General features: G+C 39.2%; 2 protein-coding genes and 2 long non-coding RNA genes across 5 annotated transcripts in view; 3 read left to right on the top strand and 1 right to left on the bottom strand.

Annotated features, from left to right (window-relative positions):
- Nucleotides 1–3,464, bottom strand: part of LOC126765048 (prolyl endopeptidase) — a 45,682-nt gene extending 42,218 nt beyond the window's left edge. For both annotated transcript variants that reach the window (XM_050482632.1, XM_050482633.1), the window contains exons 1-3: nt 3,112–3,464; nt 2,786–3,056; nt 2,585–2,724 (exon numbers count right to left, since the gene is read on the bottom strand). In XM_050482632.1, coding sequence (XP_050338589.1) covers nt 2,585–2,724; nt 2,786–3,056; nt 3,112–3,449 — 749 coding nt within the window. In that variant the 5' untranslated portion in view covers nt 3,450–3,464. The remainder of the gene's footprint in view (nt 1–2,584; nt 2,725–2,785; nt 3,057–3,111) is intronic.
- Nucleotides 504–2,301, top strand: LOC126765075 (tigger transposable element-derived protein 6-like). Its single transcript, XM_050482686.1, has 2 exons — nt 504–1,612; nt 1,686–2,301. Exons 1-2 carry the CDS (start codon nt 1,118–1,120, stop codon nt 2,064–2,066), a joined length of 876 nt encoding a protein of 291 aa, XP_050338643.1. The 5' UTR covers nt 504–1,117; the 3' UTR covers nt 2,067–2,301.
- Nucleotides 3,465–7,230: 3,766 nt separating the features above from the next.
- Nucleotides 7,231–7,620, top strand: LOC126765139 (uncharacterized). The gene is made up of 3 exons (XR_007668289.1): nt 7,231–7,262; nt 7,342–7,373; nt 7,428–7,620. It is a non-coding gene; the product is annotated as an uncharacterized LOC126765139 (long non-coding RNA).
- Nucleotides 7,621–23,067: 15,447 nt separating this feature from the next.
- LOC126765138 (uncharacterized) lies at nt 23,068–23,504 on the top strand. Its single transcript, XR_007668288.1, has 3 exons — nt 23,068–23,157; nt 23,223–23,334; nt 23,396–23,504. It is a non-coding gene; the product is annotated as an uncharacterized LOC126765138 (long non-coding RNA).
- Nucleotides 23,505–25,000: the final 1,496 nt, after the last annotated feature.

Genomic DNA, 25,000 nt, shown 5'->3' with positions numbered 1-25,000 from the left:
GATATTTTCATTTAAAGTTCAAAAATTCAACTATTTAAAACGTTATATATTCTTAATCTGGAGGACCTCCTCTATGCGTCCATACACCTTTTAACCCCGAAATTGGGGGATGCTATTCTGAATCCCAGCCAACGTTTTTACCAATGTCTATTTTAGCTTAAATCCCAACGAATTACAGTGAAACCCGCTTTAGTACCCCCCGCTTAAGTACCTAACCCACTTAAGTAACCAACATTTTCGGGCACCGTGAATTTTTTAATGTAATCTGAGGAAAATCCCTCTCTTAAGTGCCTCCCCGCTTAATTACCCGACACGCCTAAGTACCTAAATTTTTCGTACCACAATTACCATGTTACTTATAATTTTCCCCGCTTAACTACGCTTTAAAATTTCTTAAAATATTTCCAAATTTTGAATTTCAGTGGCAGCACTATACAATCGATTCTTAATTCCACTTGCACCGCTAGTTTATCGAGCATCGCTAGTTGTTAAAACGAATTCAATCTAAAAACTTCCGAAATGCCTGGCAAAGGGCGAAAAATCACAAGTTTATCAATTAAACAAAAAATACAGATTCTTCATTTAGTTGAGCGTAATGAAAAACCGAAAAAAGACATTGCACAATATTTTAAGTGTGATATTTCAACCATAAATATGATTTTGAGGAATCGCAAACAAGTGGAGGAAGCTGCAAACGCCACCTGCACGAAACGCAAGCGTTTGCGTGGAAGCTGTAATAAAGAAATTGAAAAGGCTCTTGCCAAATGGTTTGACCAAATAAGGGCTGCAAACGTAGTGTTGACAGATGCTCAACTCCTCAAAAAAGCTTGAGAATTCGCTAATGAAATGCCTTTTGATTTTTCTCCCACCAATGGCTGGATGTGGCGCTGGAAACGGCGAGAGGGCATTAAATTTACAAAAATAACTGGAGAAGCGGCTGATGCTGACACTGCGGTGGCGGATTCATATAGACGTCGCATATTGCAGAATTTATTAAAAAAACTATGAACCTTGCAATGTTTTTAATGCGGACGAGAGCGGATTACTTTATAAAGCACTTCCGAATGGGACTTTGGCTAGAAAGGGAACTACTGTGACTGGAGGAAAAAGTCAAAAAATGCGTCTAACCCTGTTGTTTTGTTGCAATGCAGACGGAAGTGAAAAAAAATATATTCCATTGGAAAATCAAAAAATCCTCGCTGCTATAAAGGGAAAATCATACCCTTTCCATATTATTTTCAGAGTAAAGCTTGGATGGACAAATATTTTAAAAGAGTTTGATCGCGATATGATAAAGCAAAATAGAAAAGTTGTGCTATTTATTGATAATGCTCCTTGCCATAAGGTGACCGATTTAGTTCTGGAAAATGTCAAAATTGAATTTCTTCCTGCTAATACCACATCGATATTACAGCCACTCGATCAAGGAATAATACATGCCTTCAAAGTCTATTTCAGACAAATTCTTGTAAGAAAACAGTTACTTGCAATCGAAAAGGGCTTATCAAACAAAGATTTTGTGAAATCGATTTCAATCTTAGATGCTCTAACTTTTGCAAAGCGGGCATGGTGGCTTGTTAAGAAGGAAACTATAGAAAACTGTTTCCGTAAGGTAGTGGAATTATAACCCCTGTTGAAAATTTCTTAGCATTTCTAATTTTTTATTTATTTGTTTCAAATTACAGGGTGGATTTTTTATTGAAAATAATTCCTCTGACGTCGTTGAAGAAGTAATAGATGTTACAATAGATCCTACAGAGTTTGAGGAATATGTTAACTGCGATAAAGAGCTTGAATGTTTTGGAACATTGACGGAAGATGAAATTGTTTCATCCCTCTTAGACGAAAATTCCAGCGAAGCATCTTCTGAAGAAAATTCAGAAGGTGAATGTAATGATGTTCCACCCACCTTAGTAGCAGCTATAGGTGCGCTTTCAACAGTTAAACATTTTATGGAAAGTAAAAATCTTTATCTTGATGAAATTGAATCGCTTGAAGAAAAACTCTTTAAATGTTACTTTCAAACCCACCATCAAAAGAAGATCACAGATTTCTTCATTGTCTAAAATAAAATATGTATGTATGTATTTAAGTATTGGTATCTTTCACCCAAATGTTCCTCATCATACAAAATATGGGTGTATTTATGTATAATCAATCAATTTTAAAGAATTGAATTCTTAAAAAAATTGCATAATATTGCTTTAACTTGTTTTGTTAATAAAGTTTTCCTTTATGTGTTCAAATAATGCTACGATCTTGATTTTAAAATATGTACGTATAGTTCATTAAATGGTTATGTTTAACTCGAGGATTAATTTATGTAAGCTAACAAGAAGATGTAATTATATATGTACATAAATAATTATGTTCGTTTAAGTACCCGCATCGAGGTACTTAAGCGGGTTCATTTAAGTACCCAACCCGCTTAAGTACCTTAAAATGCTGACATTTTTCGTGAGGTACTTAACCGGGTTTTACTGTATGGTAAATTGCTTTATTAAGCCAGTTTATTGTTTTACGAAGTAGACTGTAGGTTTACAGTAATTCTAGAACTACCATATTAAAATAAAAAATTACTCACATTCGCCAAGAGGGTTCCTCAGGAAACTCTGCGACAAGGATATCTTCGTTCTGTTGTTTACCCACATAATGATAATAAAGCTTTTGATTTTCATTTTGTTTAACTTCTGCCCCATTTGCACATTCGTCGTGATCATATTTCTGTAATAATGTATATTTATAAATTGTTGGATGCGTCCAAATATTTATACGGATGACATACGGCATAAAAAAAGCCCTTGTTATCAAGAGTCCAAGAAATTTCACTAAATTTTACTTTTTCTAACGTCTCTTTGAGGTCCTCTCCAGACTTAACATTACGAATTTTTATCTTTAACCAGTCTGACCCATTTTCACTTATACCATACGCCATGTAGTTTCCATCCTCAGAGAATGACTTTTGAGATAAAGCGATTGTTCCATCCTCAGACCATGTGTTGGGATCTAAGAAAACCTTGGGCTCATCCACAAGATGCTTTTGTTGAAATAGAACACTAGAAACACCATAAATTTTATAATAAACAGAATTAATCTTAAAAACAGTTTTACTTATGATTCTGCAATCCAGTGTTAACATAAAAGTAATAATAATCTCCATGCTTTGTTGGGCAACTATATTTAGGATAGTTCCATAATTTTGTCAGTTTTTTTTCAATGCGATATCTATCACTCCCTTCTTCAATAAATTTTCTACTAATTTTATTTTGCTTTTCAATAAATATTTGTGTTTGTTCGGCATTTGGATCTTCTAACCATCGGTAAACATCAAACAATTCAACGCCATGGAATTTATCCACATATGAAAAATCTTTCCGCGCTATTGGATATTCCATTTTATTTATTAAATTAGAATAACCTCTCCTCAAAAGACACAAGCTAAGAAACATAACAATAACACTGTGTTTAAACGTTAAAATTTTTGTCGTTGAAAACAAACCCTGCAAGACAGAGGTAATACCCAGCAACACCAGCGCGACCCAAACTCCTACACATTTACACAACATAAATGATTAGAAACGAATTAGTTAAGTGTTAGTGGATATAAAAGTATAAAATATAAGTGTAAAATGCATTATAAATTGGAGAAACACGCATTTTAAATAGTTGATTTTATGAACTTTAAATGCAAATACATATCTCAAAAACCAAAAGTCCTCTATCCGTTCATACCCATTTTAACCCCGAAATCTGGGGATGCTATTCTCAATCGCAGCCGATTTTATTGTTGATAATTGTGCAAATCAAATTGCTGAGCTTAACCGTAACTTAAATATTTGTAAGTAAAGTGCTATTTATTCGAGTTATAGCCCTGACAGACGAGAGCGCTAATATGCATTAGCGGGCTTAATTTACATTTACTTGCGCATTTGATCCATGTTAATGCAAGTTAGTAATGCACAAAAATTTCGTGCATTTAGCTGAATTTACTAAATTTGAGTAGCCAACACTGCCCAAAAATGGCTAGTTTCTGCTGTTGTTTGACAGATGTCGCTTGAAATCTGCCAACTTGTTTGTGTTTACGCTTCAGAGGTAAACAGTTTTTATATTGCTAATTAAATTATGTGCAAGTATATTAACAAAAACAAATTTTAATATTTTTAGATGGCAGAAAATAAACAACGCACAGTTTGCTATTCATTTTTCCAAAATTCTTAACTTTTTCACCCACTTTTATTTCACTTTTTTTTAATAAATAAACAAATTTCACTATCAGCTGTCTAAATGCACAAGTCTGCCGTCTGCCACCTTTAATAGCCCTGACAGACGACAGCGCAAATATGCATTAGCGGGCTTAATTTACATTTACTTACGCATTTGACCCATGTTAATGCAAGTTTGTAATGCACAAGAATTCCGTGCATTTAGCTGAATTTACCAAATTTGAGTAGGCAAAACTGCTCAAAAATGGCCGATTTTTGTTATTTTTTGACAGATGTCGCTTGAAGTCAGCCGCCTCTTTTGCGTTTGCAGCATCAGATGTAAGCAGTTTTATATTGCTAGTTAAATTATGTACAAGTATATTAACAAAAACAAATTTTAATATATTTAAATGGCATAAAATAAACAACGCACAGTTTGCTATCCATTTTTCCATAATTCTTAACTTTTTCGCACACTTTTTTCGCATTACAATCAATTATTACTTTTAATTTCACTCTATTATCTTTAAACGTAGTTAATAATAAACGAATTATTTCGTAAAATTTATATCTTTTATTCATTTTTATTTCGCTTTTTTTTAATAAATAAGCAAACTTCACTGTCAGCTGTCTAAATGCACAAGTCTGCCGTCTGTCACCACAAAATTGCAATGCGCATTAGCACAGCTTAAGGCGCATTAATTTTGTTCGTCTGTCAGGGCTATTATGTATTTGTAGATGCCGATAATGCAGCCGTCGAAGATAATTTAGACTGCCCTATAGAAGAGGTGATCATTCAGCCCTATCACCATGGTACAAGGGAGTAAGGAAAGAGCTCATTCACCATCGTGGAAGAGCCATTCACAGTCCTTATCCTACCCCCAAAGTGTACGTTCACAATAAAAACATTATGGCCACCTCTGGTGAATAAGGGTGGCGAGAGGTCATAACGGGTTGCGTAAAACGAAAATGCTATAATATCACAGTGGAACATTTTTGGGATTATTGTCTGGGGGTGAGAAATTCCTAGTCAGGGTGATGGTACTAGGTCAGTATAGTAAAACCCTCAAAGAGTTTGGCGTTCGTATGTGTCAGTTTTTTTTTTGACCTTTTAAATTTTTTCCTTATCTTGATGTTTTTTCGCTTAGTTGTAACATTTTGGCAAAAACGTAGTTTAACATAACTCGCGAACCACTATTATCTATTTTTCCAATCCATTAGACGGTTGTAGCAGCTTTTACACTCTATATTTGATACCCAATTTTCGTTCACTATAACATAAAAAAAATTTTAAAAGGTCATAAAAAAAAACTGACACATACGAACGCCAAACCCTTTGAAGGTTTTACAATACTGACCTAGTACCATCACCCTGACTTGGAATTTCACACCCCCCAGATTAGCTGTTGTACTTTGTATTTAATTATATATTATAGTACTATATACAAACATTTATAAATACTTTTTTCAATTTTTGTTATAGAGTAAAGTTTAAAGCTGTTAGCAAACAAATTAATTATACCATCATGATATAGGTAAGTATGCTAGATATTTTTAAGTATTTTAGTTAACTTATTCATGGACAAATTGGAAAATATATTTGATAATGAGTGGACCAAAAGAGATAATTATTGTGGAAAAATTTGGTATTACATATCATAATAATTCGTCTGAACAGTAAAACGCAATAGGGGGATTCTCTTGCCCTTGCAAGATTGCAGATTGCAAAAATCCAAGGGCACGAGAGCACCCATTGCAGAATCTACCCTGCAAGACGGAGGTAACAGATTGCACAAACACATTGAAACATTTTCAGCTGTTCACTAACACTGTTACATTTTCTTGAATTTTCAATTGAATGGGAGATTACGTAAGTAAAAGCGCCCATACACGAGCACACAAGTGCGTTCGATCGGTATGTGTGCGCTTGCGGTTTATCGTGTATGGGCTTGTTCGCGTACCGATCCGTGTTCGCGAAAATGTTTGATTTTTTACGATCGGTGCGCGAACATGTTTATCGTGTATGGCGTTTTCGGCGCACAAAATCTCATTTCTCTCTTGTCGCCGAACAGTGAAGATCGCGGACAATGGCAAGTGTTAAGGGGAGAGCCTGCTTTCGAGGCTTCAAAAAATCGATTTTTTTGAGGATTTTTTTTTGGGAGGGAAAGAAATAATTGATTGAAGCGAAATTTCTAGGCTTTATAGATAGTTATATATTTGAACATCTTTCACAAATTTTTCGGATACGAAATCTTTGATATTCTGCCTTTAGGAAGCAATTACCCGATGCATCTCACATGTACATTTTCGGACGGCGGGCAGGATGCAGGTCGCAATTTCTATCGGAAACAAAAAATTCAAAGAGATTCATATTTTTGATTAATTTATCTTCTAGTTAAACTAAGAAAATTCCAAAGAATGTATAAAATTTAAAATTTTATTTAAAATTGAATAAATAGTGGCTTCTGATAAAAAGAATTTTACTTTATGCTGTTTAAAAATATGTTAAAACTTGACTTTTCTTAATATTTTTTTAGTTTAAATATAAGATAATTTTATGTCAATGATAATAAACTTTGCCCTAATTCCATACGACTTTTAGTTTTTTTTCCTATCCTGCCCGTCAACTAAGAATAATCGTAAAAATTAAAAACCGAGAAATCACTCTTTAAAGTTTTCGCTTTTTGCCTAAACGCTCATACATATACATATTTAGTGTAAGAAAATTAAAAGTTGGAATAACTTATTAACGAAATACAATGAAATAGATAAAAATGCTACATTAGAAATAAATTCCAAGAAATGTTCCGCTTGCCTGTCGCATATGTTAACTCTGTGAAGAACGAACGCAAAATGGATTTGTGTGTCGTGTATGGGCAAACGAATTCATACCGATCGAACGCACTTGTGTGCTCGTGTATGGGCACTATAAGATAACGAAAACTATCGACATTCTAAACATATTGTAATGTTAACTTGCTAGAAAAGGAAAGACGAATACCAAATTTTTCAAGAAGAAGAAGAAAACGAAAAGCGCAATTTATTATGGATTTTAAAGAGGTAAGTTTTTATTTGATAATTTGATATGTTATAAATTATTTATTATATGTATATTATTAATTTCCTTTATATATTATAGAGAAAAGGAAAAAGCTTAAGAAGGAGAAAAAGGTAAGCATTGTGAATTGAATGTTGTGTGTATAATTAAAAATTTAAATATTACAGAAATCATTTGGACCATTTGGAAAATTCAAATCTATTGCGTATAACGGCAAAATTCCGATTTCTTTGGCGCCGCGATTTGAAGGTACCGTTGGAAAGAGGAAGTTCTCCTGATTAAAAAATATACAGTGTTATAGGTTATTATATCTGTCAGCGATTTCCATTTATTTTTTATGATACATTGGTTTGTATTTTAGGGACGATATATATATTATTATATTTAAAATATGAGTTTTGGATATAAAGTGGTTATATTTTACGGTTATCATGCACTCATATTCAAACAAAATTTGAGTTTTGGGTATAAAGTAGTTATATTTTTTGGTTATTATGCACTCAAACTTATATTTTAAATATAATATATATATATATATATCGTCACCTAATATACAAATCAATGTATCATAAAAAATAAATGGAAAACGCTGACAAAAATAATAATCAAAATTTATCAATTTTATAACGAAAACTTAAATTTTGTTTGAATATGAGTGCATAATAACCAAAGAATATAACCACTTTCACCACTTTGTAACAAAAAGTCAATATATTTTTTTAATTTTTAACGCAGAAAGGAGTACTACGCGATAGTAATTCAGTCACCCCGGATATTCGCTCGGCCAGGGTTATTTTTTTAGAGCGCTGCCGAAGGCCGCCTACGCAGAAAGGAGTACTACGCGAAAGTACTCCAGTCACATAAATTACGTATTACACATATACATATGTAGAAAGTTTTTTTTATAGTTAATAAAGAAAAAAGAATCACGCGATAAAACAAACAAAGAAAAATTGTTAAAAATCCTACATATTTACTGTTTAAGATGTGGCAAGGCTCGTTTTCCTCATAGTTGTAAACAATCTAACCTTTTCAACGATGAGTGTGCTAAGTGATTTTTAAATTAATAAATTTAGGTAAAATATAGCAAAATAAAAGTGAAATGTAAACTTATTTCAAAGCTTAGAGTGTGTATTTAAATATACAAAGTAAAAAATGTGAAAAAATTTTGCGAAACATAGAGAAATAACATGTTTTCTTAGTGCAAATTTTTGAACTTTTAATCGTGAATATTTTAAAAAATATTAGTAATTTTTACATTAATTTTGGATATTCCTCCTCTGGAGAAGCTCCCCTATCCGTATATACCCCACTTATACGGAAATTTGGTTTTTTACCCCTCCGCCAAAGTAATCGGAATCGAGCCCGTATAACATAACAAAAAAATAAGAGAGTAAGTTTTAAATTATTAAAGTTAAATAGTGCATATTTAATTCAAATTCTTGTTATAGATAGTGAATTTTTGCGAAATATGTAATTTGTGCGTTATATCTACATATACACACATGTAAATGTAGAAAATTTAAAATCTAAATTGAAACGAATTGTCTGGTTAAAATTATAATTGTGAAGAATTAAGAATACACAGGATTTCGGGAATAAAATATGTATGGTCGGATAGAGGGGGTTCTTGAGATCAATAGTGCAATCCTTTAGTTGATGTTAAATAAATATAATTGAACAATAAGTTAATATTAAAAAAAAAATCACACGAATTAGTGAAGTGTTCTTCTTCTTAATTGGCGCAGACACCGCTTACGCGATTATAGCCGAGTTAACAACAGCGCGCCAGTCGTTTCTTCTTTTCGCTACGTGGCGCCAATTGGATATTCCAAGCGTAGCCAGGTCCTTCTCCACCTGGTCCTCCAAACGGAGTGGAGGTCTTCCTCTTCCTCTGCTTCTCCCGGGCGGGTACAGCGTCGAATACTTTCAGAGTTCGGACAACATGACCTAGCCAGCGTAGCAGCTGTCTTTTAATTCGCTGAACTATGTCAATGTCATCGTATATATCGTACAGCTCATCGTTCCATCGAATGCGATATTCGCTGTGGCCAATGCTCAAAGGACCATAAATCTTTCGCAGAATTTTTCTCTCGAAAACTCGCAACGTCTACTCATCCGTTGTTGACATCGTCCAAGACTCTGCACCATATAGCAGGACGGGAATTATGAGTGACTTATAGAGTTTGGTTTTTGTTTGTCGAGAGAGGACTTTGCTTCTCAATTGCCTACTCAGTCCGAAGTAGCACCTGTTGGCAAGAGTTATCCTGCGTTGGATTTCTAGGCTGACATTGTTGGTGGTGTTTACGCTGGTTCCAAGATAGACGAAATTATCTACAACTTCAAAGTTATGACTGTCAACAGTGACGTGAGTGCCAAGTCGCGAGTGCGACGACTGTTTGTTTGATGACAGGAGATATTTCGTCTTGCCCTCGTTCACTGCCAGACCCATTTCTTTTGCTTCCTTGTCCAGTCTGGAGAAAGCAGAACTAACGGCGAGGGTGCTGAGACCGATGATATCAATATCATCGGCATACGCCAGCAGCTGTACACTCTTATAAAAGATGGTACCTTCTCTATTTAGTTCTGCAGCTCGAACTATTTTCTCCAGAAGGAGGTTGAAGAAATCGCACGATAGGGAATCACCTTGTCTGAAACCTCGTTTGGTATCGGACGGCTCGGAGAGGTCCTTCCCGATTCTGACGGAGCTTTTCGTGTTACTCAACGTCAGTTTACACAGCCGTATTAGTTTTGCGGGGATACCAAATTCAGACATCGCGGCATAAAGGCAGCTCCTTTTCGTGCTGTCGAAAGCAGCTTTGAAATCGACGAAGAAGATGTGTGTTTGACGCATGGTGAATATCTGGTCGGTTGTTGATTTTCCAAGTCTAAAGCCACACTGATAAGGTCCAATCAGTTTGTTGACGGTGGGCTTTAATGTGTCACACAATACGCTCGATAGAACCTTATGCGCGATATTAAGGAGGCGTATCCCACGGTGGTTGGCGCAGATTGAGGGGTCACCTTTTTTATGGATTCCCCCGCCGCTTTGTTGTTCTTCAGGCGGGTAATTGCTATTCGAACTTCTTCATGGTCGGGCAATGGAACGTCGGCTCCATCGTCATCGATGGGGGAATCCGGTTCGCCTTCTCCTGGCGTTGTGCGTTCACTGCCATTCAGCAGGCTAGAGAAGTGTTCCCTCCATAATTTAAGTATGCTCTGGGCATCGGTGACTAGATCACCTTTGGGGGTTCTTCAAGTGTATGCTCCGGTCTTGAAACCTTCTGCAAGCCGCCGCATTTTTTCGTAGAATTTTCGAGCATTACCCGTGTCGGCCAGCTTATCAAGCTCTTCGTACTCACACATTTCGGCCTCTTTCTTTTTCTGTCTGCAAATGCGTCTCGCTTCCTTCTTCAACTCTCGGTATCTATCCCATCCCGCACGTGTTGTGGTCGATCGTAACGTTGCGAGGTAGGCAGCCGGTTTTCTCTCCGCTGCGAGACGACACTCCTCGTCATACCAGCTGTTCTTTTGCACTTTCCGAAAACCAATGATTTCGGTAGCAGCTGTACGTAAGGAGTTTGAAATGCCGTCCCACAGTTCCCTTATTCCGATTTGTTGACGAGTGCTCTCAGAGAGCAGGAGTGCAAGCCGAGTAGAGAATTGTTCGGCTGTCTGTTGTGATTGCAGCTTCTCGACGTCGAACCTTCCTTGTGTTTGTTGGCGTGCGTTTTTTGCTGCACAGAGGCGGGGGCGAATCTTAGCTGCAAAAAGATAGTGGTCCGAGTCGATGTTAGGACCTCGGAGCGCACGCACATCTAAAACACTGGAGACGTGTCTTCCGTCTATCAGAACATGATCGATCAGGTTGGCAGTTTTTCGATCCGGAGACAGCCAGGTAACTTGATGAATCTTTTTATGCTGGAATCTAGTATAACAGATAACCATATTTCGGGCCCTGGCGAAGTCAATCAGCCTCAACCCATTTGGGGATGTTTCGTCGTGCAGGCTGAATTTACCGACCGTAGTGCCAAAGATACCTTCTTTGCCCACCCTGGCGTTAAAGTCGCCAAGCACGATTTTGACATCGTGGCGGGGGCAGCTCTCATAAGTGCGCTCCAAGCACTCATAAAAGGCATCTTTGGTCACATCGTCCTTCTCTTCCGTCGGGGCGTGGGCGCAAATCAGCGATATGTTGAAGAACCTCGCTTTGATGCGGATTGTGGCAAGACGTTCATTCACCGCAGTGAATGATAGTACTCGGCGATGGAGTCTCTCTCCCACCACGAATCCCACACCAAACTTGCACTCCTTTATATGGCCACTGTAGTAAATGTCACAAGGACCTACTCGTCTTTGTCCTCGTCCCGTCCATCGCATTTCTTGGACGGCGGTGATGTCAGCCTTCACTGTAACGAGAACATCAACCAACTGAGGAGGGGCACCTTCTGAATTAGTGGGCCGGACATTCCAGGTGCATGCCCTTAAATCGAAGTCCTTATTTCGTTTGCCGTGGTCGTCATCAAAAGGGGGGTCTCTCATCCGAGGCTGGTTGTTACTATTCATTGGGGGTGTTTTTTTTACGTGGCGGGTCCCAAACCCAGCGCACAACCCTATGTAGGGGATATTTCGCCTTCTCACTTTAGCTCGCCTTCAAACGGATGTTCTTAGACTACCCAGAGGATACTTGGTCAAAGACCGGAAGTAGTGAGCTGCTTGAGTCATGTGTAAAAGAATCGTTTCTATCCACTCCCAAGTGAATGGCGATCAGAGAACTTTCCTCACTTGCGTGAACTTCTACACGTGACTCCATTCTCCAAGTGAAGTGTTAGTGGACATAAAAATGCGAAATATATGTAAGTGTAAAATTAATTTTAAATCGAAAAATACGTTTTTAGAATAGTGGTAATTTTCAGCTTTAAACGCAAATATCTCGAATATTCCAGCGAGTATAAGATATCTGTTTGTATGCAGAATATCTAAATTTGTTTAAAATAAAAACAACATTAGTGTTTCATAATGAATAAAAGTGAACAAAGCTCGAATATACATATAAGTTTACACCGATAAACACGTATCCGGTCAACACTCCACTCCCACCGATATTGCTGACGGTGCGTCGGCAGGTTTGAGTGTGGAAATAGCGTAACAACAACTCTCCCACCGATACTGATGAATAAGCGTCGACAGCCGGTTCTACGCACCGGAATTGACTCGGATTTCATCCGACCAAGGGCTGTTCTTTCGGCGATCTAACCCCGTTTGGTAAGTGTTAATTTGTATAGTTTGTCGTCACTGGAGCAATGCCTTGCAGCAGGGTTGCTCTGTATCCTCCTGAGTCGCGCCGGCATTGAGTCCAACCAGGGCCCTGAGGAATTTTTCTGCTGCGTATGCGCAAAACGGCTCCATCCAAACTCCACCTCGGTTAGGTGTAACACATGCAATGGATGGAGACGTCTTAAGACCTGCTTAGGCCTTAAGACGCATAGGGAGTGGACCACGCGTTACGTGGCCCCATGTTGCCTGCGCAATACTGCGACACAAGCCTCTACGGCTGTGCAATCCGCACACAGTTCGCGCGCTGCGCCGCCACTCAATCCGAGTGGCCAACAGAGGTACTCCACGGTACCCAGGAGCTCAACCAGGCAACATAGCTCCCCTTCTGAATTGTCCCCCCCCCAACCTTCATCCCGCTCCAATCCTCGTGCGAGAACCAACCAGCAGCTCTTGGTCCCTCGCGTAGTCTGTTCCGTGTGTCAGGCCATCATACGTCGGAATGTGATATCCGTCAAGTGCAATTCCTGTACTGGCTGGTGTCACTTGCCGGCTACTTCAATTTAACTGCAACGGACTCCAGAGCAAGATCGAGGAGATAGTTGCACTCATGAATCGGGAACGTGTATCGATAGCTGCGGTCCAAGACACCAAGTTAAACAGCCGGTCAGATCTTCTGAGTTGTGCCGGTTTCAACGTTATACGTAAAGATCGCGAGCGAGATAATGGTGGTGGCATAGCTTTCATATTGCACAACACCGTGCAGTATCGCCTAATCGATGAAGCCATCGACCCCAGGGATACTACCCTAGAATGGCAGGGTATAGCTATCCGGCCAGGCGATGTCGAGCTCGAAATATTTAATATATACATCCCCACAGTTACATGTTGCCCAACAGGATATCAGCCGAATATAGGTGCGCTACTTCGTGGTGAAAACCGTTTGGTACTAGGCGACTTTAACGGGCACCACGATCTTTGGCATTCCTGCCTGTCAAACGATCGTAGGGGGATGGAGCTGGCGGAACAGATTGACGATTCGACATTCTGCACAATGAATGACGAAGCCCCCACCAGAGTTATGGGCACCTGTAATAGCTCGCACCATTGCTAGCGGTGGTCTGATAAACAGCATAACCTGGCGACCTATGCTAACTCTCGCATCAGATCATCTGCCCATAATTATTTCGATCGAGAAGCCTCCTGATTTTGTTTCTGTGGACAACCGCACCTACATTAACTTAAACAAAGGTAATTGGGTCGGCTTCACAGAATTTACTGAGAGCACCTTCAACGCTCTACCTATTCCTATGGACGTATGCGTTGGCGAACGTCAATTCCGCAAGGTGATCACAGCAGCTACCGCTCGCTTCATCCTGGCTGGAAGAATAGCAGAAATCCGCCCCTATTTCCCAGCCGAAGCAGCTGTTTTAGCTAATGAGCGCGACACCTTACGCCATGCCGATCCCGGGGATCCCCGAATAAGGGATCTCAATTTGGAGATTCGGCGTATGGTAAACCAACATAAGCGGACGAAATGGATAGAGCACCTGAAGTCCTGTAACCTCTCCACCGGTGTGAGTAAGCTTTGGGCTACTGTCAAAGCTCTGTCTAACCCGAAGAGACATGACGACCGAGTTGAAGTTCAATTCAATGGTCATGCCTCTTCGGACCCGAAGAAGTGCGCGAGCTATTTTAGCCGGCAGTTCACATTGCACCCTTCGGTAGACAAAGCTAAACGATGTGTTAACCGACGGCTGCGCAAAATGCCAAACGACGGCGCGCCACTTACTTTCACCGATGAGGAGGTTCAGGGTGTCATCAAAAAGCCAAAATCTTCCAAATCCATTGGCCCTGATGGAATCAACATGCTAATGCTAAAGCATCTAGGCTCGACGGGAGTAGGATATCTCACCAAGGTCCTCAATCTGCCGCTGACCACTCTTCAAATACCCGATGTGTGGAAAGTCGGAAGAGTGGTCCCACTACTGAAACCTGGGAAACCCGCCAACAAAGGGGAATCTTATCGACCGATAACTCTTCTCTCCCCAGTAGTGAAGACACTTGAGGCCTTGCTACTCCCAAAAAAAGTGCACAGCACCACCACAGCACTTAGCGTCATAAACGCTCAGATAGTTCGCGGCCTCACCCTGCGAAAGAACGATCCTCGTAGCGTTGGACCTGTCAAAAGCTTTTGACACAGGCAATCACACAACACTACTGCAGGACATTGAAACAACTACGCTTCATCCAGGGCTAAAGAGGTGGACCATGAACTATTGGAGCGGTCGCCAGTCATCCGTACTATTTCGAGGTGAAACATCTAAACTGAGAAGAATTAAACAGGGGTTCCGCAGGGTGATGTCCTTTCCCCGCTACTGTTTAATTTCAACATCTCGAAACTCCCACAACCACCAGAGGGAGTTTCCATAACCTCGTACGCTGATGACTGCACGATATTGGCGTCGGACAATGGAATCGATGGCATGTGTTCGAAGGTAAACAGCTACCTCTCCGACCTTTCTCGTTTCCTCTCTGCACGAAATCTCACACTTTCCCCCACCAAATCCACAGCGACCATTTTCACAAACTGGACGAAGGAGTATAGACTTGGGCTTAATATTGCAGTCGACGGCGTCAAAATCCCGACTGTCAATAATCCTAAGATTTTAGGTGTAACATTCGACAGTCTATGCTCCTTCTCTCCTCATACGACCGCGATTATCGCCAAGGTACAGAGCCGCAACAAAATCCTCAAGTCGCTAACCGGCAGCACATGGGGAAAAGAAAAAGAAACGTTGTTGGCAACATACAAAACAATCGGCCGGCCGGTCCTCAATTACGCAGCTCCCATATGGTCGCCTGGATGCAGTGGCACGCAGATGAGGAAACTACAGACCTGTCAAAACACTCCACTCCGGACCACTACAGGATGTCTTTTGATGTCTCCCATTGAACACCTCCACAGTGAGACGCTTATGCTCTCAGTTAAGGAGCATAATGAACTCCTCTCTAAGCAGCTCCTGCTGGGATGCTTTCGCAGAAATCACCCTTGCAGCCATCTGCTTGGAGCGGAATCGCCGCCCAGGAGCATCAAAAGGTCATTCCTGGATTACGTCGACGACATCGTACAGTACGCCCACCGGACTTCGGACGCAACTAACTTTCGACAGGTACTGACCGCCATTCACAGCGGAGCCATCAACACCTTCACCGACTCCTTTCCCTTGAATGGCGTTCTTGGAGTCAAACTTCCACCCATCGCAGACGAAGAGCTCCAGCTGCCGCGAGAAACGCGTGTGACCCTTGCGCAACTTCATTCTGGATACTGTAGCAGGTTAAACTCCTACTTATCCAGAATAGACCGAGACATACCCAATGTATGTCCTGCATGCAACGAGTCTCCGCATGACACTGACCACCTCTTTGCATGCCCTACAAATCCTACCCTTCTAACACCTTCCTCCCTTTGGTCAGACCCCGTCGAAACAGCACTAGCATTTTGCAAGTCACACGGCAAAACATGTGCAGCAACTGACAGGTAAAACAAAGAGTGAGGTATTTAGGCGTAGTCGTCGCAATATTTTATTAAGCAAATCAGTTGTAATAACTCGACCGATACAAACGGCTGCTCTTGTGTAAACAAGAGAAATAAAAAAGATTAAAACTCAGCAAGTGTTTTAATAATTGGCACCCAACGTGGGGCCATAGTGCAGTTCTTGTGTTATCCTTATAAATTACAAATACTGTGCGTGGCTGTGGTTCGAATCCACCCGACAGTCGCGGAAAAACATTTAACTTAATTAACACTACATAAATAGTGAGAGCTACGAACAATTTTCTATTTTGAAAAATTTTAACCGCAACCATTTCATTAAACTCTTATTGCATTAAACATATTATTTTGTGAAATTTAAACACTACCTAACCGTGGGAGAAAGTGTGGAGCCAATGCTCTAAGAAATAAAGCATCTTAATCATCGTAATCCAGTCTTCCTGCTGCTGGATCACAACCCCAGGAATCATCGTGCTGCTGCCTTATCATACCTTATTTAGTGACATAGCTTATCGAGATATGGAAAATTTCATGTGAGTAGAGTGATTTAGCAGCTAACTTTGTTAAAAAAAATAAAAAAGTAAAAAAAAATATTTTTTTTTTTTTACTATCCTTTTTGGTAATTCTTAAATAATAAATTAAATTTGTAAAGGTGGGTAACGGGTAGAAAGGGAAATCCCTATATCCACTTAGCACTTGACTGACTTAGAAAAAATTAAATATGGAGGCACAAACTCTAGAAGCTCTTCTTAATACTGCCATTCGTGCTGCGACCGAGCATTCCAGGCGAGAATTTCAGTCTCGGGTTGACGAACTGACAAACAGGTTAGCAAGAATCGAAACACCAGTTCGTGTTACCCAATACGAACCGGTGACTATTCAACCCGGAATACCATGTGACGAATCCTTGGACCTTGTGAAAACCTTGCCGGAGTTCAAAGGCGAAGCGACCCGTTATGTGTCTTGGAGACAAGCAGCTCATACTGCTTATAGGGTGTTCGAAGCGTATCCGGGGAGCTCAAGACGCTACCAAGCGGTAGGCATATTACGAAATAAAGTAGATGGAGCCGCAGATAGCGTTTTATCCTCTTTTAATACAGTTTTAAATTTTCACGCTATCATTTCTCGACTAGACTTTGCATATGCAGACAAAAGACCAATTTATTTAATTGAACAAGAATTGTCGACCCTTAGGCAAGGAAAATCATCAGTGGTGGAGTTCTATGATGCAGTGGAGAGAAAGTTGACTCTGATAGTCAATAAAACAATCATGACCCACGGTGAGAACACCACGCTGATAGGATCACTTAACAAGAAATATCGGGATGATGCCCTTCGAGTGTTCATCTCGGGACTCAACCGCCCTTTGTGCGATGTTCTCTTCTCCTCTAGACCCGCTGATCTTCCGTCAGCACTTGCCCTAGCGCAGGAACTGGAAGCGAATCAAGCCAGATCAACATTTGCATGCACCTTTAACAGGCAGGCACCCCATAACTTAGACCCTTATTATTATTCACCCCAATAACGTAGAGTACCTCAAGACACACGAGGACAAACTCTAACTCAGCAAACCCCAGTACCAATGGACATAGACCCATCACATTCCCGACTCAGACAGAACAGACCCCAGCAACTCCGTGGTAATACCGATAGGTACCGTAATCAAGGAGCCTACCCTAAGATAAACCGTCCAGATAACGGCAATACGGCCGGCACATTCAATCGCCAACAGCCCGTGTCAACAGGCTTGAATAGAGAAAAAGCTGAGAAAAGGCAGCATGGTAGTGATCAGCTACCAATACAAAAAGTTCAGCGTATCAACAATCTCACCCAGGACCAATATGAACCAGAAAGTGAATATTGGAGTGATACCGGCTATGATGGCTATTATCATGACGCAGAACTTAAGAGTGCTGAGTATGACCCGGACGAACCGAAGGACGACGTTAATTTATTAGGACTAAGTCCCTCTTGCCCTATGTCGAAAGGACGCTTGGGGGAAGAGGAATAGGATTTATAATCGACACCGGTGCTGCAAAGAGCTAAGTAAAACACCTTAACGCTCTAAAGGGAATAAAACCTGTGAATAGCCCTTTCACTGTTAAATCCATTTACGGTACCGATATAATAAACAAAAAATGTACAATAAATATATTAAATAAGAATGTTGAATTCTTTGTCCTACCCAGTTTAGAAACTTTTGACGGCATTATAGGATTCGACTTACTAAAAGAGGTAAATGGTCGTATTGACCTGAAGAGTGGTACGTTGAGTTATGACGGTGGAAAGGAAAAATTCTTGTACCACTACTGTTCGGACGTTAACAAGATAGCAGAAAGTAAATCGAAAACAAGCGAGGACAATATTGATATCTCTACACTGCTAAAACGTCATGCTAAAGTTTTCGCTGATCCAGATGACGCACTGCCTTACAATGTTGGTATTGTAGGCCGTCATAACTCAACGTACCACTCTTCAGGTCAATACGACCATTTACCTCTTTTAGTAAATCGAATCCTATAATGCCGTCAAAAGCCCGTACCCATTTGCTTCTGCGGAATTTGTCAATAGGGAGATATCAGATCAGTTGCGCGACGGAATCATTAGACCATCCCGTTCCCCTTATAACAATCCAATTTGGGTTGTAGATAAGAAAGGTTTAGACGAAAGGGGCGATCACGACTCGTAATTGACTTTAGAAAGCTAAACACTAAGACAATAAACGATAAATACCAAATTTTGGACACCTCTGTAATCTTGGCACACATGGGAAAGGCTGGATTTTTCTCGACAATAGATCTTAAATCAGGATTTCACCAAATTAAACTTGCGGAAAAGGATAGGGAGAAAACGGCTTTCTTAGTTAATAATGGAATGTACGAGTTTTGTCGGCTCCCCTTTGGCCTGAAAAATGCCCCTAGCATTTTCCAGAAAGCGATTGACGATGTCCTTAGAGAAGAAATTGGGAAAACGTGCCATGTTTACATAGACGACGTTATAATTTTCTCCCAAACTGCCGAACAACACAGTAAGGACATTGAGCAAATCCTGACAAAACTTTTCGATGCCAATATGCGCGTTTCCCTTGAAAAATCCAAGTTCTTTCAGGCAAGTGTTGAATTTCATGGCTTTACCGTATCAAAGGAGGGAATCAAAACATGCCCCGACAAAGTCAAAGACATTTTAGAATTGTCTATCCCAAAATTTTTAAGAGCTTTGCGTTCATTCCTAGGATTAGCAGGATATTATCGACGGTTTATAAAGGACTATGCCTCTATTGCGAGACCTCTAACGAAGTACCTAAGGGGGGAAAACCGAAATATAGGCGCAAATCAGTCGAAGAAAATTCAAATTACTCTGGATGAAGAAGCACTTAATGCATTTAATAAGATTAAGAAAATCCATGCATCAGAAGACATATTGCTTCTTTATCCTGAGTACAAGCAAACATTTGATCTGACTACAGATGCCTCTTTTTATGCTATAGGCGCCGTTTTGTCACAGAATGGAAGACCTATCACGATGATTTCCAGGACCCTCTCTTCAACCGAAGAGAACTACGCTACCAATGAGAGAGAACTGCTGGCAATAGTATGGGCTCTACAAAAGCTGCGTAACTATTTGTATGGCGTAAAGAATTTGAATATTTACACCGACCACCAACCCCTCACATTCGTTTTATCCGATAAAAATCCGAACGCGAAAATGAAAAGATGGCGTGCCTTTATTGAAGAGTTTTGACCGCAGTTTCATTACAAGCCTGGTAAGGAAAACTTCGTCGCAGACGCCCTCTCCCGACAACATATAAATGCATTAGACCACGGCATGGACTCGGCAAGCATGGCTACGAATAGCGAAGAGTCGCTGTCTTAAACAATCCCCACTGTAAAGAACCCCATAAATTGTTTTCGGAATCAAATAGTCCTTGAAGAAGGAAATTCCACAACGCTTAACTCGAAAATTATATTTAAATCCCGAATGAGGCACCGAATATCGTTCAATAACGTAGGGGAACTGATGAAAACTATAAAACAATGCGTCAACCCAAATGTTTTGAACGGCTTGCAGTGTGAATTGCCCATCTTGGCAAAGATTCAAGATGAGCTGGTCACGGCATATCCGGCCGCCAAATTCCGTCATACCACCAAACAGGTAATAGATGTCTTCAACAAAGATGACCAGCGCGAGCTACTTCAAATTGAACATAACCGAGCTCATCGGTCACTCCGCGAAAACCAGGAACAAGTCCTTGGAAGTTATTATTTCCTCGAAATACGGCAAATTTTCAGGGAAATAATTTCTAATTGCAAGATATGCTACGAGGCCAAATACCAACGGCATCCCCCAAACCCAGAAATAGGATCGACTCCTTTACCTGAATATCCGGGCGAAATCCTTTATGTTGACGTTTATTCCACCGATAAGACACATTTCCTAACATCAATAGACAAGTTCTCAAAGTTTGCAATAGTATTTCCAATCAAATCTAGAGCCATAGTTGATGTTAAGGAAGCCATATACGAACTTCTCAACTTTTGCAGAAATACTAAGGTGTTGGTCTGTGACAATGAGAGATCTTTGAATTCAGAAACCATTAAATCTATACTCAAAAATCACTTTGGCGTCGAAATCTACAACACCCCACCCGCCCATAGTACGACGAACGGTCAGGTAGAAAGATTCCACAGTACCCTCACGGAAATCGCCCGCTGTCAGAAGCTTGAGACTGGTATCGCTAACACTATTGAGCTAATTCTGCTAGCCACAGCTAAGGACAACCGCACAATTCCTTCAGTAATGAACAAAAAACCAATAGACGTAATACATTCAATACCGGACGAATTAATAAGGAAATAAAAACTAGACTTACACGTATTCAGCAGAAAGATTTACAAAAACATAATGAAAATAGACAAACACGACAGTATAATCCAGGGGATAAAGTTTATGTGAAGACTAATAAAAGAATAGGAAACAAATTTTCAAAACTTTACACCGAAAAAGTAATCCAAAATTATCTTGGGACATTTGTTATAATTGATGAACGAAAATGCACAAAAATAATTTGAGACACTGACCGCTCTCCTTCTGTCGCCCTTAGGATCATTCTGCTTTCGTTAAGCTTTCGAGCTAACTCGGGAATTCTCGACTATACCAACTCTTATTACATTCCAATTACATCCGGAGCTGTAGCTGTTTATGAGCAGCATGACTTTCTACTTCATAGAACTAATTTATCAACATTCGAAGCAGTAGCTGAGGAGACAGACGAACGACTGATCCAATTCCCACAATCACATATTAAACGACTATTAGAGAACGACGCTAATGAAATATTGCAACTATTGGACGCAATAAAAATACACCATCGGTACGCTAGAGGTATAAATATTCTGGGGACTGCCTTGAAATACATAACAGGGACTCCAGACTCCGACGACTTTGAAATGCTCGAGACCAGAACCAATGCCCTATTAGAAACAAACGAACAACAAATAGCGATAAATTCAGCTACACAAAAGAAAATAAACGAATTGACAGTGACGGTAAACAAATTACTACAAAATACAAAAAGCACTCAAATAGATACGGGATATCTCTTTTCTCTAGCCTCCGCCAGAAATAGAGCAGTTATAATGGAATTGGAAACCATTTTAACGTCAATCACTCTGGGCAGGTTAAATATCGTCAACCCTATCCTGCTAAATGGTATGGGTTGTTAGCTGCTGAACACTCTGCAAATATTAGCATAAGTGATTTATTGTCCATTTCTAAAATTAAAATATTTCAAGATACGAATTGCATTTACTTTGTTATTAAATTCCCAAAAATAGACAGATTCTGTAATAATGTAAAGTTGCTGCCAGTGATCCATGACGGAAAAATTATCTCTCTAGAAACAGACGCTATTGCTGAATGTAATGGTAGATACATTCCACTCTACAACTGCAAGGAAGCTGTAGTGGCAAACTTTTGTCAGCCTCTGAAGGAAAGCCCCTGTACACTACAACTACTTAACCAACACTCCGCAAAATGTAAGTCAAAATCCGCCGATAACGTTCCCGCTATTGAGGAAGTTGATAATGGCATCCTGGTAATCAACGATCAACCAGCGTCTATTCAATCCCAGAACTTGACGAAACTAACTAATTTGATTCAGAGATTATGGTAAACACTACGACCTACGTCAACTGGGCTAAAACTATTCGATCGCATCCCGAAGCTGCACGCGCACAATATGTAAATTTCACCGAACACATTAATTTACTATCGTTACCATACTTACAGAAAGTAAATATGAGGAACATTAAGCACATAGCGAGGCTGCATGATCTCGTTAACGCCCGTTCATTACAATCAGAGGGCGCACTTCTCTTAGTGAAACGAAGACGAACTAGTATTGTGATATTGAATAAAGTCATCAAAGAAGCCGAGGACGCCTTCATTTCAAGAGGGGGGGTAGTTAACACCGGTAAACACGTATCCGGTCAACACTCCACTCCCACCGCGTGACAACAACAACATCGTTACAGCGGAAAAGCAAGAGGTAAATTGCCGAATTGCATTTTGCAAGTCACACGGCAAAACATGTGCAGCAACTGACAGGTAAAACAAAGAGTCAGGTATTTAGGCGTAGTCGTCGCAATATTTTATTAAGCAAATCAGTTGTAATAACTCGACCGATACAAACGGCTTCTCTTGTGTAAACAAGAGAAATAAAAAAGATTAAAACTCAACAAGTGTTTTAATAATTTATACGCATTTCTGCTCCGAAGCATGGTTTTAAAAATTAAATTAAAATTAAAATATCATTAATCATCACCTTTTTTATGATTTTTCATAGAATGATTTTCGATGACCTCGTGGAAGAAATGGATTCCGAAGTTGAATGCTCACAACCGTAGAGCCCCCATAGAGGTTGTATTGAACATAAATATTTTTAATTTTTTAATAATATTTTTTTACAGATAAAGTGTTTAAAAAAATATCTTACAACCTCGTTTGCGATCCTCGAGTAGAACCATCACAAATTGTGGTACCGTCACCATCTTCTGACGGCCATTAAGGTATAACGTATTATTATATAAATGTATTAGTATTTGCTTTATAAAAATACATTTATGTTTTTCAGATATAATCCAGAAGCTGGATGCCATTGAGACCCGAAACTGCCTATGTCATCGGAAGAGCACGTGCGCTTCGTGGAAGACAAACTTTCACAAAAGGAAAGCACGGATGCTATGGTAAATATTTCGTTTTTGAATATTATGCGATTGTAATATAATTTACTGTATTTTTTTACAGATGCGGCTAATATTGAAGTCAAAGGGCGCAAAAGGAAGTGTGGACGGCGTACTGCGTGGTATGCTTTCTGACGATCTAATGTACCACTACAATTTAGAGGGGCGCAAGGAGAAGGGATCCCTACTAAAGCTGAAGGTCGTAGGGTTAGTTTTTGGTAGGTTTTTTTTACTGATATATATTTGAATGCCTTAACTTATACCGTTTCATTTTAGATATATTTCCTGACAAGGAAAAAAACACTATCTGTGGGAGCTCCGGAAATTTGTGGCCTTAAGCCACAATCGTTTTAAGCAAAAAAAGCATAAACTTAAGGCAAAATTAATATAAGTTTTCTTATTATTACTTATATATATTAGTTTTAAGTTGTAAATATTAGTTTTAAGTTGTATGAATTAGTTTCAAGTTGTACATATTAGTTTTAAGTTGTACATATTAGATTTAAGTTGTAAATATTAGTTTTAAGTTGCACATATTAGTTCTAAGTTGTAAGTTGAAGTTTCTAAGTTACAAATATTAATTTTTGGAATTATAATTTTTATACTGAAATAAACTTAATTCGTATTATTTTTCTGCCGAATGTAATAATAATAGGCAAATTATTAGTTTAAGTAAATATTTGATTATTTTGATTTATTTATTAAATAAAGCGAAATAATAAAAAAAAACTGAAATAAATCAATTTGCTAGAAGTAACAAATGGGTAACAAATAATCTTGTTACTTCTTATTCCTAATAACATGTTTATAAGTTATAGATAAAAAACTGATAACCAAAATAATAACACTAACAGATATTCGGGTAACAAATACTTTTTGTTATCCATAACACATAGGTAAGCTATGCGCTAACAAAGAATTTGTTACCCGTAAAATACTGTGAACAGAGAACGTGAAACATAGAGAAGGTGCAAATTGAATTCTGTATGATGGTTCGATTGGCCGGCTAACAGAGCCGATAGAATCATAGTAAGGAATTCACCATTTTCGCTGCTATTTAGCAGAATTGAGCACGTGCAGTGGCAGAAATACATATACATACATATGTAAAATGACTGAGAATAAATAAAGAGAATTGCTTTGTAGAAAAATATACAATAATACAAATCCATTCATTCCTTCCATTTCTTAAAAAAAAATTAATTACCTTCATGAAATATGCATTTTCGCATTATTTCGTTATCATTTCCATATTTGTACCAATAGAATTTCTATGGCATACACATATGTACATACATATATTATTCCTTTGGCACATTTGTCTGTATGTTTACGAAAGCAAATGCGAGCCACATACAAACGTACATACATTCATAATAACAAGTGTCGCACGCATCTTTCGCATCTCCGTTGTCACGGTTAACCAATGGCCGAAATTGGCGTATTGTCAAAGAGTCAAGTGCTGAACACATTGAGCGCGAATACACACGTTCTTATGGACACAGTTATATATGTATGTAGTTGTGAAGCTGCCTCAATAAATGTGTCCCTAAGAAAGTGTGTATTCTAATATTTGACAAATGCCGCTTTCAGTCTGTAGCGCTCATTGTGTTCAACACTTGTATGATGATAGAAAATCCAAGCTGTGCCGAAAAAAATAAACGAATGG

This window comes from Bactrocera neohumeralis, unplaced genomic scaffold (genome assembly GCF_024586455.1).
Source record: "Bactrocera neohumeralis isolate Rockhampton unplaced genomic scaffold, APGP_CSIRO_Bneo_wtdbg2-racon-allhic-juicebox.fasta_v2 cluster10, whole genome shotgun sequence".
NCBI classification, from domain to species: domain Eukaryota; kingdom Metazoa; phylum Arthropoda; class Insecta; order Diptera; family Tephritidae; genus Bactrocera; species Bactrocera neohumeralis.
The sequence above is the reverse complement of the archived record's forward strand: the minus strand, read 5'-3'. Positions and strand labels throughout refer to the sequence as shown.